This window comes from Oryzias latipes, chromosome 18 (assembly GCF_053564925.1).
Source record: "Oryzias latipes strain Hd-rR chromosome 18, Olatipes_Hd-rR_3.1".
NCBI lineage: Eukaryota > Metazoa > Chordata > Actinopteri > Beloniformes > Adrianichthyidae > Oryzias > Oryzias latipes.
Window position 1 is genome coordinate 35,630,001 of NC_136254.1, and position 12,500 is coordinate 35,642,500.

General features: G+C 41.3%; 1 protein-coding gene across 5 annotated transcripts in view; it reads left to right on the top strand.

Moving 5' to 3' along the window:
* The window catches only part of LOC105353778 (uncharacterized), an 81,612-nt gene that overhangs the window by 46,098 nt on the left and 23,014 nt on the right, over nt 1–12,500 (top strand). For 2 of the 5 annotated variants that reach the window (XM_023966223.2, XM_023966226.2), the window contains exon 10: nt 9,907–12,500. This exon is cut by the window's right edge and continues 883 nt beyond it. The exons of 1 other annotated variant lie outside the window; for it this stretch is intronic. In XM_023966223.2, coding sequence (XP_023821991.1) covers nt 9,907–11,122 — 1,216 coding nt within the window. In that variant the 3' untranslated portion in view covers nt 11,123–12,500. Of the gene's footprint in view, nt 1–6,264; nt 8,329–9,906 lie in introns of those variants that run through there. 2 more of the 5 variants (XM_023966224.2, XM_078936805.1) reach the window with 1 other exon arrangement.

A 12,500-nucleotide genomic window follows, 5' to 3' on the forward strand; every position in this document is an offset into this window, starting at 1 on the left:
CACCCTCGTGTGCTTTGGTACGCCATGCTAACCAGCTGAATCCTCTACCACCAACATCAACTGCGCTTGAGCTGCTTGTCCGGGGAGCCGGGGGCGATGGCTTGGAAGGCGCGGTGCCAGGGTGGTCCGGCGGCGGGAGGCTTGTGGCAGCGCGGGATCCCGGGGCGTGTGTCGGAGCATCGCGGCAGTCCGGAGTCAAAGGTTCAACAGCGCGCTTCAAACTCAATATTATATAGGACCAAGAAACAAGATCCAGACTGGCAACGACAACAAACTTTTCCTCAAACTTCACTTCACGGTCACTCAGTCACCATGGCAACGCACGATGTAAACAGGAAGCAACTGAATCCGGGGATCGCCAAAAACCGGAAATGGTCATTCTTTCGAACTTTCAGTTACTCAAAAATAGTGTGGGATTCTAGATCTAAGCCCAGAGGGATTTTAGGTGGACATTTAAACATTAGAAGCATCATGTCAAAAACTGAACAGATAAAACACTTACTGCTTGATTCAAATCTTGATTACCTCTGTCTGTCTGAGAGCTGGCTTCATGAAAATGCCCCCTCTGCAGCACTTACTATCCCGGGCTACAAACTGTTCAGGAAAGACAGGGAGGGTGCAAAGGGTGGTGGAGTCATGGTTTATATTAAGGACAGTATTCAGTGCAGGGAAATTGTTTGGCCTGATGCCCATGCACTGGAATGCCTAGGCCTTAATGTTATACTGTCTCCACAAATGTCATTCACAATTATTGTGATTTACCGTCCCCCCTCATCAGATGGTGCATTTTATGAACAGTTTGAAAGGCTACTCAAAAACTGTAACCTAAGTAAGGAAATTGTGATTTTGGGGGATTTTAATATAAACTGGGAGGATACATCAGCAAGAAAAAATCTAAAGCGGGTGACTGACAAATTTGATCTTGTGCAATTAATTAAGGGCCCAACAAGAATTACCAACTCAAGCAGCACTCAGATAGATTTATTTTTTAGCAACCGTCCAGAAAGAATAACTAAGACATACAGCATGTTAGCTGGCCTCTCTGACCATAATCTCCTCCTGGTAGTTAGAAAGCTATCAAAGAAAAGATTTAATTTTTCTGCCACAGAACACGACTTCATTGGGATTCCAAAAAAAATAAAGGAGGATTTTAAGAATGCTGTTGATCAAACCAACTGGAATCAGATATTAAAGAAAACTGATTGTGAAAGGGACTGTGAATTATTCACAAAAACACTTAAAGAAACAATTAAAAGCTTCAGTTCAAGAATCAAAATCAAACAAAATAAAAACCAGCTACCCTGGATGAATTCTGACATTACAAAATTGATGAAAGAGAGGGATTTAGCACTGAAAAATGCAATCAAAAGTAAATCTCATAGTTCAAGATATCTATTTACAACATTGAGAAATAAAGTGGTAAAAAGCATACGGAAGGCCAAGGCAGATTTTTTCTTGACAATAATTAAGAATGCCAAAGGGGATTCCAAAAAAACATGGAGCCAATTGAAAAAACTTGAAGGAAAGGACACAAAATGTAAAAAAGGTTTAGAAATAAAGGTAAATGGACAAACTACTAATGATCCAGATACAGTTGCAGATGCCTTCAACAGAGGTTTCATTGAATCTGTTTCCTTAATTGCTGCTCGTTTTAAAGCTAATGATTTGCATGTTTGTCCCATAAATAAGATAGAGCCTATACTTAACTTAATGACTGTCACTGAAACTGAAGTCGCTCAAACAATCATGTCTCTTAAGTCAAGCAGAACAAAAGACATATTCGGTATGGATACTTTTGTGCTCAAAGAACTCTGCTCATCCTTAACATCTCCCTTGACCACTATTCTCAATCAATCAATCTCTGAATCCATATTTCCAAGCGCATGGAAGTCATCAGTGGTGATTCCAATCTACAAAAATGGCGACTCCATGTTGCTTTCAAATTACAGGCCCATCAGTATCATACCCACAGTGTCCAAGATCACAGAAAAACTTATTGCCCAACAAATCATTGAACACCTCAACAATACATCTTTTTCTCTTCATCCAATGCAGTTTGGTTTTAGAGCTCTGCACTCAACAGAGACAGCCAACTGCTTTTTCACAGAAAACATAAAACAGCTGTTGGATAAGGGGGGTGTAGTTGGGGCTGTGTTTCTTGATCTAAAAAAAGCATTTGACACTATAAATCATAAAAAGCTACTGACTAAACTAACCAAATTCAATTTCTCCTCTAGTACCATAAAATGGATAGAATCATATTTGTCAAATAGATCCCAGTCAGTTAGGATAAATCACTGTCATTCCTCGCCTCTCCCTATCTCTACAGGTGTCCCGCAAGGTTCTATTCTAGGGCCTTTACTTTTTTCACTATACATCAATGATCTGCCCTCTGTTTGTTCAAATGTCTACACTCAGATGTATGCTGATGATACTGTCATTTATTCACATGGCAATAACACATCTGAGGTGGCAGAGAAGCTCACTGAAACGATGGGACATGTGGCAAAATGGTTGGAGCAGTCAAGTCTATGTCTCAATGTAAACAAAACAGTTGCAATGTTCTTTTCCAAAACAAACCGTAAAAATATTCTGGCTGATGTTTTTGTGGCAGGAAAGAAAATAGACATTGTTGAAAAGTTTGAATACCTTGGGATTTTAATTGATACAACATTCAATTTTAAATCACAAATTCAAAAAGTTTGTAACCGTGTGAGGTATAACCTGTCCAATTTTAGATTTATTAGGGCAAATTTGTCACTGCAAGCTGCCACAATGTTCATGCATGCAATGATTTTATCCCACATGACATACTGTCTCACTACATGGTCACAGGCAAACAAATCAGCATTAAAACCTCTGGAGTCACTTTACAAACAAACAATTAAAGTACTGGATAGAAAACCAATAAGACATCATCACTGTGACATTTTACAAAAACACAAACTGTTAAGCTGGGAGAATTTCATTAAGTATACAAAACTATGCCTATTCTATAAAATCATTAACGGTCTATCATCCCCTCCACTCAGTCAGTTTGTTAAAATAAGATCCTCCCAAAGAGTGACTCGAGGGTCGGGTCAACAAGACTGTATAGTTCCTCTGAGGAGAAGTGCCTTCAGCCAAAGCGCCTTCTCTGTAACAGCAGCACAAGAATGGAACTCTGTCCCTCACATCATAAGACACATCACCACATACACTCTGTTTAAAAAGAACCTAAAAAACTGGCTCATATCACAGCAAACATGTTCACATTGAACTGGATTAACACCTGCCCTTCCTCCTCCCCTCTATCACCTTTGTGTTTTTTATACTTGTTTTCTATGTTTTTCTCTATGTGCATGTTTTTATTAGTATATGTATTTTAAGATGATAATTTAATTGTAAATGTATATTTTTAATTAATGTATTGATGTTTTTATGTTGACAATTTTTAACACCTGTCCGGGGACTACGGATGAAAAATAGCCTTTGGGCTAATTCTGGCGCATTGCAGTGATGCTTTTAATGTGCACTGTCCCTGTTAAATAAACGAATAAAGAAAGAAGCCACTATCCAGGATGAAACATCCAAGATGCATGAATACATCAAGCTCAAGGCCCCAACTGACAGTGTGCTCAGTGAATGTCTCAGGCAATGGAGAGCAGAGGATACAGTGCTGGAGGACAGATCCTCATGGGAGGACAAACCCCTGCATGGGATGTACCACCGGACCATAACTGAAGTGGCTGATATCAAGAAGTCCTACCAATGGCTAGAAAGGGCTGGCCTACAGGACAGCACTGAAGCACTCATCCTGGCAGCTCAGGAAAAAGCCCTGAGCACCAGAGCCATAGAGGCTCTGGGGGGGAATTCCAGGAAGCATGTTTAAACTCCCCTGACTTTAAGCCTGAACACTGGCTGAAATCCGCCTAAACTTGCTTACTCTGGGTATGTCGGTTCCAAAAGACCGGATATGAGTTAGTGTAATTACGCTCCACTTGGTAACCCTGGGTTAATGCACGTGCACAGCAGGTACATAAAGACATTCTCAATGGATCGCCGATTTCCGGAGTCACCATGGAAACGCGTGGAGAGAAAAAAAGAGCGCCATACTTCAGTGAGACGGAGTCTGAGATTTAAATGACGGCGTATGAAGATTATACGACCATCAAAAAAGTAATACAATTGCATCATCAGCAAAATAAAGAGTTTCTGCTTGGAGAAAAATAACAAAGTAAACGCAAGAGTTTCTATCTCATTTTCATTGTGACGCATATATATATATATAACTAATCCAACTTAAATTAATGAATTCAATTGTAAACTAGTAATTGAGTTAAATGTATTCAACCTAATTTCTCAGGTCTATCCAAGTCAATATTTTTTTACAACTCAAATTTACATATTTATCTAACTAAATGTTATATTACTCCAATTCAGTAAATGTTTTTCCATCTTAATTTATTGTAATTCTTGAACTCTCATAAGTCTAAATTTGAGCCTGCAGATATACTCATTTGTATAACAATAAAGTGAATGTAAGATAGATTTGAATCATGCAACTATACACCATATCTCTGAATTAATCATTAAATCACAATACAGTAGGGGTGCTATATAACCTCATCATCCTCTCCCTCCCTCTCACTCATGGTGCAGAAGGAATTAAACATAACAGGACAAATAACTCTGCAAAACACAGTAAAACAGAAAAACAACTAAACACATTTGGTCAAAATCCCACACTTAAACCCAAATCCGTAAAGACAGGCAAAGGGAATGGTATCCCACAATCCATTGCGGTGCCGATCTAACAGCAGCATATGTGGTCTTATCACCCTCTCACGGTGGATAAAGTATTATCTGAGCTTCTTCATCCACTAAATCATCTTCAAATGGACACGCCATGCTGCTTCACCTCTCTGAAAACAAACTAACCTTCAACTAAACCTGCTCCAGACCAGGTTATGTTCAGAGCATGAGTTGCCTGGGGAACTAAGCATACCCTGAAACATACCTCTGTTTTTGGAACCAAAAGCGGTGGTTGTACACTTCTTTAGCCTCAAACTTACCGTGGGAGCTAGCATAACCTGCTTTCTGGAATACCCCCCAGATCTACCACACCAGACAAGACCCAAGGTGTAGGCTGTGCAAAGAGGCACCTGAAACAATCCAGCACATAACTGCAGGATGTAAGATGCTGGCAGTTAAAGCATACATGGAGCGCCACAATCAAGTGGTAGAGAATGAGTGAGCAAAGATCCTGTGGGACTTCCCGATCTAGAATGACAGGATGGTAATGGGATGTGATGCATGAAGAAATAGCATAACAATTATGAACAGCATTTCCATTTCACTGCAACAGCTTATTTTAAATGAGATTCAACATAAATTATATTCCAAATTCCAAATGTCTCTTGTCTACGTAGGAGGCGAGCATCTAACATAAAAGGACTCCATCCGATTGGTCAATGATGTAAAGGAGTCCATCCGATTGGTTAAATGAATATACATCTTTTTTTTTTATTCGTGAAATACTTCAAGCTGCCATAAAATTATTTTGGCACATTTAAAGTTACCATTTGTTGCAATTTTCACCAATTTTTGTAATATGCATATTGCACCGCTTGAAATTGCAAAAAGGATACATTTGCTATTTATTTTGTAGGCCTAGTTCCGTCTTTGCATCATCCTCTGAGGCGAACACATTTATAGTTCAGTGGTTGACAAAAAAGGTGAGCTAAGGGATACATTAATCCAGAATACAGGAAGTTGATCAGAGAGAACTTACAGTGGTGTCTACTAGGCAAGCCTCCTGGAAACCTCCAAAACTGGATTATAAAGAAAGAACACAAAAACCTTCAGAGACTGTTCACATGAGTAATTGAAGAGATTCTGCTCTACACCTGAAGTTGAACATTTACCTTAATGTTAACATTTAGACCCCCGTGCAATCGTCACACTTTTCTGATTCAAACTGACCCTGGCCCCGACCCGGAGAATGGAAACGCCATGTGGCCCTCACTGGTAAAAGTTTGGGGACCCCTGTACTAGACAGACTTGTCAACTGTTACGGACAATAAATGAATCAATATTTGCTTGAAATGAATGGGAGAAAGCAATTTACCCAAACCCACTCCTAGTATGTGTTACTGGACATCACTGATAGGTCATCTGAAGTGACGAACGTATTGATTTACCTGATGAAAGTAGAAATGTTCAGACATCAGAATCTCCTTTACTGTGTTCACCAAGTAATGTGAGATTCTTGCTCCTCTGCAGCTCGGGTCCTCATGGTTTCAGTGAGAAAGCCGGGTCCAAAGACTCACCAGAACCTCAAAGGGACTCTGAGCTGGACGATGTGGATCAAGATGATGCCTCGGCTGAGGATCCAGAATGGAAATTGGAGTCCAAGCAGCAAAAAGAGGTGAAGAAAGCAGCAGATAAAAGTCCAGGAGGACGGCGGAAAAAAAGGGCCTGCCAAGTATGTGGGTTATGCTACAAATCCCTGGGCAGTTTGATCAAACACACGTGGACTCACATGGATGAACCTCAAAGAGTTTGTGGCGTCTGTGGAGACACTTTTGAATCCGCGGACGAGTTGAAGGAACATCTGAGAACCTATGATAAAGTCCACAAGTGTGAGGAATGTGGGAAAACTTTTATTAATATCTATGTTTTCAAGAGACATTTAGACCTGCACTCCAGGAAGGTAGACATCCAGTGTGACGTTTGTGGGAAAACGTTTGGAACCAAGAGTGGACTGAGCTGGCACAGCTGGAGCCACACAGGGGAACGTCTGTACAAGTGCGATATCTGTGATAAGGCCTTTGGTCTGAAAAGTCTTCTGCATGCTCACAGAAGGAACCACGGGAACCAGTGCCACATCTGCGGTAAGACCCTGTCGAGCATCCGAGGTTTGTCCTGGCACCTGATGAGTCACTCTGAAAAACGCAACTTTGCCTGTGACGTTTGTGGGAAGCGCTTTAAAAACCCTGGTAATCTAAACAGCCACAAGAAGATTCATATGGACAGAGAACGGTCGTTCCTCTGCCATATCTGCTGCAAGACTTTCCACTCCAATGCAGCGCTGAACGGTCACATAATGACCCACAGCAGCGAGAAGCCGTTCGTCTGCCAGGACTGTGGTAAAGGCTTTGTGGCAAAAGGAGACCTGAAAGACCACCAACGAGTTCACACTGGAGAGAGACCGTACTCCTGCTCCCACTGTGGACGCTGCTTCAAGCTAAAGTCAACACTCAGAAGCCACATCAGGAGCCACTTAGGCATCAAACGCTATACCTGCACACTGTGCGGGAAGGCCGTTTCACGGCCGGAACACCTCAGGGTCCACATGAGGACCCACAATGGAGAAAGACCCTACAAGTGCTCACTGTGCGACAAGGCCTTCACCCAGGGCCACTGTCTGAAAACACACATGATGAAGTTCCATCCTGGAGAGAACCCGAGCCAGAACCCAACCGGACCCTAAAGGACCTTTATCAGGACAAACCAAACAGACTTCTGAACATTGAAACAGCAGATTCAGAAGCTGCAGACCGAAGGATTCCAGCATGGAAAGCAGTGATGGTTCTTGTTTCCATCCATCCCATAAACACTGGATCATCTGAACAGCAAATGAAGAAGTTGGACTTTTACATTTTTACATCTCCAACCATTTTCAGGTCACAGATTGATTTAATGTCAGACAATATTTTCACGGACCGGCCTAAAGTTCGCCTTTGATAATTTTTAGTATCTTGTTTTTGAACAACCTGTTTTTCACATTAAAACGCTAATACAAGAAATGTAGTTAAAAAAAACATTTGTAGATTGTTGGGGGTGTTTTTTTGGGTTTTTTTTTTGCAGATGACAAAGATTCTATGAAGGCAACTTGTTGATTTATAGAACTTGTATCTGATTTGTAAAAATTCAATAAAAGCAACATTCCAGTTTTTTTTCTTTCATAGAATAATATTGGTATTATAACACTCAAAACTCAACCAAGTCTCATATCAATTTTCAAAGCAAAAAGATTCTTTGTATTTTGTTTTTATATAAATCCTGATTCATTGAGTATTTATTTTTAACAGGTGAACATTTTTATGTTGTGAAGTTTCTTAAGAGATCCCTAATTTACCATTTATCTCCTTTGTACAAGTTTCCTCAGACCAGAAACATTTTCAGGTCAACAATTTCATTTGACTGAATCTTCATCCTCTGTCAAATGTTTGCTGCTGGTTTAAACTTAGACGTTGTGATGAAGATGAAGATGCTAACAACTGGATGCTAACTTTAACCACGTCTGACTTTTAAGTTTTGAACAATAAATAAAGCAAAATAAAATGACACAACTGTTGTAAAACTGGTATTTTCTAAAAATCATGATAAACATGAACGTCTGCAACTTTATTATCTCCACGTGCGAAACATTTGAGACCCAATCGCTGCAGCTTCTGGTCCATGAGAACAACTGTCTGAATAAATCTGTTTTGGAGGAAAGCTCCTGGTTTGTCTGGAAACAGCAGCTTCATGTTTCTTTAAAGTCAAAGGCTCTTCTTCAGGTTCCTCACTGACTCTTTTTTTTTTCGCCAAAGACACTTTCCAAATACGTTTTATTGTGTATTTGCGTTTTAGATTTTTAGCTTGGAGCTACTAACTTTACATTCCGAGCAGCTGCTTAAAGCCACGTGACGCGTCAAGACAGACAGATGTGATCAGAACAGAATCCGGTAGTTTTCCAAAATAAAACTTCCGTTAGTATCAGGAAGAAAAAAAACGGACAAAATCAAAGTTAACACATGCATTTGTTTTCTGTCTGCGGCCCGGTACCAAGTGGCCCATGCTCCGATACCGGTCCGCAACCCAGGGGCTGGGGACCACTGCTGTAGATGATACAGAACATAAAAGTGCAACTTTTCATAGAAAACACCAAATTGTCTGGGTGACCCCAAACTTATGAACGGTAGTGTAATAATTTTTAACTTCCCCTCCATGATCAATTTTCAGTTAGTATTACAGTGATGCCTTATTTGCCCTCAGTGTTTCATTCACATTTTCCAGGAGACGTTCAGGTGGTACATCACTTAACTGTAGTTTGTGTCTGGGTTAGCTGGTGTTCATTCTACACATGATCTTGTTTTTCAGGTCATTGTGCTGCCTCGCTCAGCCTATCTGTAGTTATTGGGGCTGTGTTCCCAAGCCTAGGGTGGGAGTGTGGTATAGCCTATTCTCTGACCTGGTGCTCTGGCTCTCCCTTAGTATTGCAATTGTTTTGTACCGCTTCTATCTCAAGTTGTGATAGGAGTTGTCGTTTGTGGATCTTAGGTCATTGGGCTACCAGTTTTTTAGCAGTAATGCTTGATTGTGGCTTTGAAAACATCCATTCACTCCACATTCTGCATGTAACCTCTCTGATCAGAATTACTTGAGTAGTAGCATTCCAATAGGACCCCGTTCTTACATCGAGTCCATGTCCGTCTTGTTCCAGTAGCCCACTTTCAATCAGGGTGCTCTGGTTCCCCAGCACCTGAAGCAGACCTGGTTTGGTAGAGTGACGTCTGAGCCAGCATGACATGGTTCATTGTCTCTCATGGGTTATGAGGTAGTCAGTAGCATGAAGGGTCTAGCCTAAGGACCCCCACTGGATGGTCTTGTTTGTTCAATGCTTTCCCTGGGAAATTTACCCACACAACACATTGAATCCATTAAATATTGTTTGTGAAGTAGAGTTTGATTATTTGCTTGAGAGGGAGTGGGAGAAAGCAACTGTGTTCATTCCAATCTCTATTGTGTTTTACTGGACGTCACTGATGGGTCAACCGAAGTGAGAAAAGTATTGATTTACTTGAGGAAAGAAGAAATGTTCAGACATCAGACTTTACTGTGTTCACCAAGTAATGTGAGATTTTTGCTCCTCTGCAGTTCGGGTCCACATGGTTTCAGTGAGAAAGCCGGGTCCAGAGACTCACCGGAACCTCAAAGGGACTCTGAGCTGGACGATGTGGATCAAGATGATGCTGAGGATCCAGAATGGAAACTGGAGTCCAAGCAGCAAAAAGAGGTGAAGAAAACAGCAGATAAAACGAGTAAAAGTCTTGGAGGACGGTGGGAAAAAAGGGCCTGTAAAGTATGCGGGTGCTGGTACAAATCCCTAGGCAGTTTGATCAAACACACGTGGACTCACATGGACGAACGTCAAACAGTTTGTGGCGTCTGTGGAGACAATTTTGAATCTCCGGAAGAGCTGAAAGAACATCTGAGCACCTACGATAAAGTCCACAAGTGTGAGGAATGTGGGAAAACTTTTGTTAAAATAGATATTTTCAAAAGACATTTAGACCTGCACTCCAGAAAGGTGGACATCCAGTGTGACGTTTGTGGCAAAACGTTTGGAACCAAGAGTGGACTGAGCGTGCACAGCTGGAGCCACACAGAGGAACGGCCTTACAAGTGCGATATCTGTGATAAGGCCTTTGGTCTGAAAAGTCTTCTGAAGGCTCACAGAAAGAACCACAACAAGAACCAGTGCCACATCTGCGGTAAGACCCTGTCCAGCACCCGAGGTTTGTCCTGGCACCTGATGAGTCACTCTGAAAAACGCAACTTTGCCTGTGATGTTTGTGGGAAGCGTTTTAAAATTCCCAGCACTCTAAGGATCCACAAGAAGATTCACATGGAAAGAGAACGGTCGTTCCTCTGCCATATCTGCTGCAAGACTTTCCACTGCAATACAATGCTCAACATTCACATGACGACTCACAGCAGCGAGAAGCCGTTCGTCTGCCAGGACTGTGGTAAAGGCTTCACGATGAAATCAAAACTGAAGTTCCACCAACGAGTTCACAGCGAAGAGAGACCGCACTCCTGCTCCCACTGTGGACGCTGCTTCAAGCTGAAGTCAACCCTCAAAATCCACATCAATACCCACTTAGGCATCAAACGCTTTACCTGCACACTGTGCGGGAAGACCGCTTCACGGCCGGAACACCTGAAGATCCACATGAGGACCCACAATGGAGAAAGACCCTACAAGTGCTCACTGTGCGACAAGGCCTTCACCCAGAGCCACTGTCTGAAAACACACATGAGGAAGTTCCATCCTGGAGAGAACCCGAGCCAGAACCCAACCGGACCCTAAAGGACCCTTATCAGAACAAACCAAACAGACTTCTGAACATTGAAACAGCAGATTCAGAAGCTGCAGACAGAAGGAGTCCAGCATGGAAAGCAGAGATTGTTCTGTTTCCATCCATCCCAAAAACACTGGATCGTCTGAAATGAAGAAGTTGGACCTTTACACTTTCAGTATTTTGATCAGGTAGATGCTGTAGACCAGGTGTCCCCAAACTATGGCCCCCCCATCCATTTGACCTGGCCCCCTGAACGATACCAGAGAGAGATCCCTATTTTGTTCTTTTTTTTGCATTATTATATTTTTGGGCTGGCCACGTGATAAAGACTATTGGAAGCATGGAAAACGGAATCCCTGGTATTGTTTCCTCATGTCAATAAAGCTTCGTTGATCATAGTAGGTTTAAACATTGTCATCTGGACTTGAAAGTTAAAGACGTTTCACCTTTCATCCAAAAGGCTTAGTCAATTCTGAAATAGCTGGTAAAAAGAATGGTTTATATGTGAAACTGGATAGTATTGTTCACATAGACTTCATGGTTTCGGGTTATTAGGAGTCTTTTGTTCTCAGCTGGAGTTGGGGACTCAGTAGCTACCCTCCCCAACATGGTCATCTCTTTCACCTGTTAATGACCTAGGTGAAAGTGGTTCGGTTTGTTTGGGTTTCAGAACACTGCTGTAGATGCAGTTTCAGGTCTGACTCCTCCCCCATGAGCGCATATATACCAGCTCATTTACCAGCTATTTCAGAATTGACAAAGCCTTTTGGATAAGAGGTGAAATGTCTTCAACTTTAAAAACCAAGTCCAGATGACAACCTTTAAACCCTTCTACTATAATGGAATCTACCTGGATGGATGAGAGTCTTCATAGACAAAGCTTGTTTGAATCGAAATGTTAGCCAAGCTAAAACCATTGCTACTGCAACCTCACTTGGCCCCATTAAGAGTCCCCCCCCCATTATAAAAAGGAAAAATGACAAAAAGGTTAGCTAAGAGGAATATTGATCCAGAATGCCTGGAAACCTCCAAAACTGGATTATAAGGAAAGAACACAGAAACCTTCAGAGACTGTTCACATCAGTCATTTAGGAGATTCTGCTCTACACCTGAAGTTGAACATTTACCTGAGATTGTAGATGAACAACAAAAGCTTTATTTCTGTGAACAACCACGGAGATTTATTTGGTTATTATTGATTTTCTAAAATCTAAAATACTGTTACTATATATTTCCTGACTTTTTATGTAAAGAACCCAGAGAGGGTTATGTTTTTACTGATTTCATAAAGAGTCTTAGTCTTTATTATTATATATTTGCTGATTATTTAAAAAAAATGTTTGGATGGAGAACCCAGAGAGGATTATTTGATATCAGATTGGGTTA